The sequence below is a fragment of the Ipomoea nil genome, unplaced genomic scaffold, assembly GCF_001879475.1.
Source record: "Ipomoea nil cultivar Tokyo-kokei standard unplaced genomic scaffold, Asagao_1.1 scaffold0666, whole genome shotgun sequence".
NCBI classification, from domain to species: Eukaryota; Viridiplantae; Streptophyta; class Magnoliopsida; order Solanales; family Convolvulaceae; genus Ipomoea; species Ipomoea nil.
In genome coordinates, this window is record NW_017617094.1 from 730,494 (window position 1) to 737,032 (window position 6,539).

Consider the following 6,539-nt stretch of genomic DNA (forward strand, 5'->3'; position numbering starts at 1 on the left):
TGTAGTGTATACAAAATGGCACTGAATAACAGAGTTACTTTTTGCAAAAGGGTGCGAAACGACGAAAACAAACACGGTTTATTTTCATTTAAAAAAAAAAGACGCGCGGTGCATAATATAATTTGCCCCTTAGGCCTCACACCTTCACCCCTGGACACGTAATGGTGGTGAGCAAAGGTCCGGTATGTTCTGTTTGGTTTCATCTTATTTGTGGATTTTTCTAATCTGAATTGGCGCTGGAGTTGGAGTGCGTTGGAGATGGATTCCGACGTCCCTTGATTTTTCCGGTCAGTTTGGGTGGATTCCGTCCGTGGATGGGTGTTTCCGGTAAGGGTGTTCTATGGCCGTGTCGACTGTCTCTGTTGTTCTCCAGCGTCGTCGATTCGCCGATGGAAGTCCGTGGGTGGTGGCGATTCTCCGATGGTTGACCGGCGCTGGCCTCGGTATGGAAAGGACGATGAATTTGGGATTTGCGTGATTCATGGGATCATATTATTATGGTGTTGATTTGATTCTTTCCATATCTTATCTGCAAACCGCGTTGGAGGAGATACGCACGTGGGGTTTTGCCGGACGTGCATGGATTATAGTTACGGACACCGGGTCTACCCGCGTAATGTGGGTGGACCCGTTTCATGGCACTATGGTTTAGGTATTTTCTGTTACAAGGTTCTTAGCAAGGTGGACTTCGTGGCTTGATGGTATAGAGGTCGTTTGGAAGCCTTATGGCGTGGGTTCGACCCTCTCTTACAATGGTGAATTTTGAATAATTCTCCATACCTTTTGTAGACGCATTTACTGTTGCACGTGCATTCTTGATTTTTCAGAGAGCATTTGGTCTTAAGTGTGAATGTGGTGCAGTGGTAGAGGGCGTGTGCATTAGGTACTCCGGCCAGGGTTCGAATCTGGTTAAGATACTTATCTTAAGATAAGATAAGATAAAATGGATTCAATGATTCAAGCTAGCGTGGCGGGAGAAATCTCACCTTGTTGGTGTGAGGCCCGGGTTAGAGTTTTCGTGGAGATTTGATTTTACATTCAGCTCTTCAAGACTTTCGTTTGAGCCGTGCATAGAGCTGATTCGGAGGACCATAGTGCACGGGACTTGGTTTAGTTGTGCATCCCGGACTTTATTGTTTTATTTTAAATGATTTATTTACATGTGTATTTGTTTGTTTTTTATTTTTAACGATTGGTGTAATCAGAGGTATGCCCCGGTGTCACATGTTTTTGAACATTTGATTTATATTTACATCTCCGATTTGACGTACTGCTACCCGAACGCTCTTCCGACTATCGACACCTCTCGTCCGGCTACCAACTAGTTACCTAATTTCCCTGATGACGGCTCACAAGACTCACCCGGCCACCTGGCTGGCTGCCGTCACCTCCTTTCTTCAACTTCTCGTATTCTGCTCTGCGAATTAGGAAACATGAGATAGAATCTACAATAATTATACACATATATAGATAGGCAATAAATTAAAACACCCAATTCAGAGAATTGGTCGAATAACAGCAACGTAACTATATATAATTCTTCCCAGCTGGGAAAAGGTAAACGTACGTACACAAGAGGCAACGTAACTGCACACATGAGGCCACGTTACGTTACTTATAATAAATTCAAATAACTAGTAAACTCGGATCTCAGCCCGGCCTGTAGGGGAAAAAAATGTTGATGTCTATGAGGCAGGGCCTGTCCAGGCCATGTTGGTTTAGAGCAACCAAATGAATATCATATCATATCATATCATGCTTGTGCATGTCATTCACTAATCACTATATATCATTCAATTCAAATGTTATCCAAAGTGTCAGTTAATGTCTTATATTTGTGTGTGTGGAAACAAAACATGCCTCAGCTCCTACATGTCCATTTTAGACTATATATCCTGTTTTGATATATTAGTCAAAATTTTAATAGCCAACAAAATTATTAAATACACAAGTTTTAATTTGTGCCAGCAGTGTATGATTTATATACATAGTCGAGAAATAACATATGCTAGAACGTACGTAGTAGAGTGAAACAAAAGGCCTATGGGCCAAGTAGGCCGGTCTTGTGAAGTATATAGGGTTATAACATAGAATTAAATACGGATCGGAGTATAAATTAAAGTTTATTATAATTTTTTTTAATTCAATTTCACTTTATGACTTATTGTATCATTGGTTCTTGATTTTAAAAAATATTTAACTTTCAAGTTTCAATTCAAAATGTGTAAAATTCTCACTTTTTGAAATTGTACCTTATTGCAATTATTAGAGATATTTTATACATTTTCATTTTTGCACTATATATAGTCAAGGATTAAATGTAAAAATGTTACTATAGTCTTGAGATAATAATTAATAAGTGAAATAAATCCATAAAAATCAACATAGTATAGTATTATTACTGACTACCTAACCATAACATTATATGAAGTATTTCAATGATTAGCTAGTGGGGAAATTACATGGCGTTAGCCCCCGAAGGCTGGATTTCTGCACCAGTAGTCTGAAAAATGCCCGGAGGGCCCTGACGCCTTACTTTGCTAGCCAACCACATTAGTGTCCTGGCTTTGTTGGCCGGGAAATCATCAAACACCATAACCGTGCCGTAGTAGAAAAGTCATTTGAGCAGTGTTGGCCTCTCTTGGTGCTTCTTTGCTGTGCCTGTAAATAAACATGATATCAGAACAAGGCAAGCAAAAAATGTATGAACTGAACTGGAGTGAGCATTATTTGTATGGAACAATGAAGGTGTATGTAAAACATTATATGGGACAAACCTAGTACTGATTTTTTCCTCCATATCATCATCCTGTTCAGGGAGGGGATATGTGGAATTAAAGAATTGAGAATTGCAGCTTTAGTGAGTCAAGTAAGCAATAAGCATACTTTAATTTCCAATTCTCAATTCTTTAATTTTTCTTTTCTTTAACTAGTATTTTCACCTGTGCGTTGCATAGAATTTCGTGAGCTAAGCTGCGAACTGAGTAAGAGAACAGATAGCACTTTGTTTATTCATTTCAAGAGGAAGTGGAAAATGACGTTACATGCAAAGGAAAAGGCTGCCCTTATTTAAGTAAAAAGTTGGTGGCAGTTGTAACAAACCAAGGGAATTGAAACAAATGCATCTTACTCATCAAAACAAGCATTTGAAGATGAGATGCTTATAGGAAAAGGAGAGGGTTTGTGTTTGGCTAGATGACACACATCACAAGCTTTATTAATTATAGGTAAATTTTGAGTTTCTCTAAACAAATGCATCTTACTCATGGGAAAATGCCCCAATCGTCTATGCCAAATCTCAATTTTATTACATTGCATAACCAAACGTTTGTGACCAGCAGATTACATTGATGACTTCAACAAATAGAGTCCTCTTTCTTGCTTAGCTAAACCAACCGTCGTCCCATGTGGTTTCTGAATTATGCACTGTTCATAAGAGAAAATTAGGCTGTAGGACTTGTCTTGGAGCAACTTACTCACTGATACGATATTAAACTGAAAGGAAGGATATGCATGACATCTTTTAGGCACAGATTATGTCAAAGGTTCACTGTACCTCTGTTTCTAACAACAACATGACTACCATTCGGTAGACAAACCTCATCTCCTTCAACATTGTAATGGTCATCAAAAAAATCAATAGAGCAAGTTATATGGTCTGTTGCACCGGAGTCTAAAATCCAAGTTGATGCACAAAGTGAAAGAAAATTAACTTGAGAGATAGAATACCTGCCTTCTTTATCATCCTCAGTAAATTTTGGAATTAAGGACACTGTAGCAGTGGCACTAGAACCAGCAGACTACCCCATCTGACTCTGCAAAGCTACCATTAATTTTTGGAATTGTTCACTGGAAATCCCCATGTCAGCTACGTTGTAATAGATTATGAACTTAACTGATATTATTGATGTAAAACAATCAGCTTTAAATAGCATACAAGGGAGAGAAGATAGTGAGTAGTTAGCAGGTTGTTGTAACAACCAGTCTAACAATGCTACATAAAAGGAATGCAACTAGATTTAATTATATACAAAATATGTCAGCTACAGATATCCTTAACACGTTGTTCACCATACTTGGCGCGATACTCTGCTGTTTAATCTTAGATTTGTAGCCCAGCACCCACCCGGGAGGGTAACCGTGCTTTTTGTAGCACTTGTCAATGGTGTGACCCATCATTCCACAAAAGACACACTTAGGCTTGTTGTTTCCATTGCCTCCATTTCTTCTAGGATTATAGGTATTCATTGCAGCAATCAAATTCTCTATAGAACTATGAGTCTGTTGAACACTGTTAGCCTGACTAATCTCCATACTGTTTATGTTTAGATTTGATGCATTAATCTGCCTCTCTACTTTCTCTGCCATCACAAATACCCTATACACCTCTGGCAATGGATCCATTACAAAAACATTGGATTTCAGACCATTATATTCATCATTTAACCCCTGTAAAAACCGTATGACTTGATCGATCTCCCGCTCTTTTATAATCACATCAATAAGACCACAAACACATTTCGGATCACATTTACACACAGGGATTGGCCTTAACGCATTCATTTGCTCCCACATAGTCCTAAATTTTGTATAATAATCACTTACAGAGATAGTACCTTGCTTTAGGTCATAGATCTCACTTTGCAGAGCAGCAATCTTCTGAGCATCGCACTGTGCAAACCTCTATTTCTCAGATCCTCCCAAACATCCGTTGCTTTATCTAGATGCATGATGGATTGTGCGATTAAGGAATGGACAGACCTAAAAATCCATGAACAAACCATCAAACTGCAGCGTCTCCAAGCAGCATAGCGATTGTGGTCTCTGCTCGGCGCCGGAAGACTTCCGTCAATGAGGCACCACTTATTTTTGACCTCCAATGCAATTCTCATCGAGATACACCACGAGGCATAATTAGAACTCCCCATTAGAGGAGGATTGACAAGGATTGTTGAAGGATTTTCATTCGTGTTGAGAAAATATGGATTCTCCTTATCTTCTATTCCATAGCTCCTCTGCGGATGAAGACTCCTCTGTGGAGTTGCTGTCGAGGACGTGCGTGACGGCGATCCAGCTGCTGGTAGCGTTGCATATCCTCCTTGGCTTGTCTCGCCAGTGACGTCAGCGGCGTACGTCCCTGGGCGAACATCTGATACCATTTCGTGAGCTAAGCCGCGAACTGAGTAAGAGAACAAAGAGCACTTTGTTTATTCATTTCAAGAGGAAGTGGAAAATGACGTTACATGCAAAGGAAAAGGCTGCCACTTATTTAAGTAAAGTTGGTGGCAGTTGTAACAAACCAAGGGAATTGAAAGATACAATTCTACCCCTATTACAAACTCTTTTCTTCCTCCAATATGGAATGAATTTGTTATAGTACATTAAGAATATATGGATCAATATACAAATATATATTATAACAACGAATATTATATAGTGCAGTTGATGAAATGTGTTAGATCAATTATGTTTTCTAATGTTATCCTTGCTTAAATGCCAGCAAATAATTCTCAATTACCCGTGCGATGCGCGTGCGGTGTGTGTGCAATGCACGTGTAGTGTGCGTGCAATGCACGTGCGATGTGCGAATAAAATTTTTTATTATATATTTAGATAATAAAATTAAAGATGAAATTATAAATAATATACGCTTAGTATATTAATGTTGCACATTGCTAGGTTAATTATATGATTCTTGATGCGTGAGTAACACATGATATCAGAACAAGACAAGCAAGAAATGTATGAACTGAACTGAGCATTATTTGTATGGAACAATGAAGGTGTAAAACATGGGACAAAACTAGTACTAACTTCCTCCATGGAACAATGAATCTGACTTGATTTCTCCATGTTGGAGAGGAAATCAATGGTGGTTCAGAGTGTATCTGGGAGGAAGAGTCGGCGAAGAACGAAGATGTGGAGTGGTAACTGTTATGAATAATAATAACAATATTATATGTTGCTTATAGTGCACAGATGTTGAGGCTAGCCTAGTGTTCAGACATCAAGAATCATATAATCAACCAAGCAATATGCAACGTTGATGAAATGGGTTGTATTGATTATATTTTTCGATGTTATCCTTGCTTGAATTCGAGCAAATAATTGCCTAATTATCTGTGTAGTGCGCGTGCAATGCATGTGCAATACACGGATACTAGTATGTGACCATTTCACATACTAGTTGTCTTGATTTTACAAAACTTACCTCCCCTGCCAGTCATCACCCTCACTCCTCACCTTTCTTCCACTTGATTTTACAAAACAATGAATACGGAAAACAGTAGTTGTTAGGTGTATGTTGGGAAAATTACATCCAAAGAGTGTGTTTTAGCAAAGAGGCTTGTCCCACATTGGTTTCCCAAGAGGATATTTCCCACTATTTCACTACCAACCCAAATGAGTCCTTTGAAGTGTTTTCTAGAGAGAGGAAAGGGGAAGCCTCGCGTGCGCCGCCCGCCCGCTCGGCACGCGCGGTGTGGTGGGGTTAAAGTTTTATTCTTTGTCCGAAATTTTTGCTCTTGAATTAGTCTTTA

General features: G+C 39.1%; 1 protein-coding gene across 1 annotated transcript; it reads right to left on the bottom strand.

The window, feature by feature from the left end:
- Positions 1-4,622: 4,622 nt before the first annotated feature.
- LOC109174838 lies at positions 4,623-5,159 on the bottom strand. Its single transcript, XM_019324069.1, has one exon. The coding sequence runs from the start codon at positions 5,157-5,159 to the stop codon at positions 4,623-4,625; it is 537 nt and encodes a 178-aa protein (XP_019179614.1).
- Between the last annotated feature and the right edge of the window lie 1,380 nt (positions 5,160-6,539).

Bases quoted from the DNA above. Each gene is read 5' to 3' on its own strand.
- LOC109174838 (XM_019324069.1), bottom strand. From the start codon at position 5,159: ATGGTATCAGATGTTCGCCCAGGGACGTACGCCGCTGACGTCACTGGC.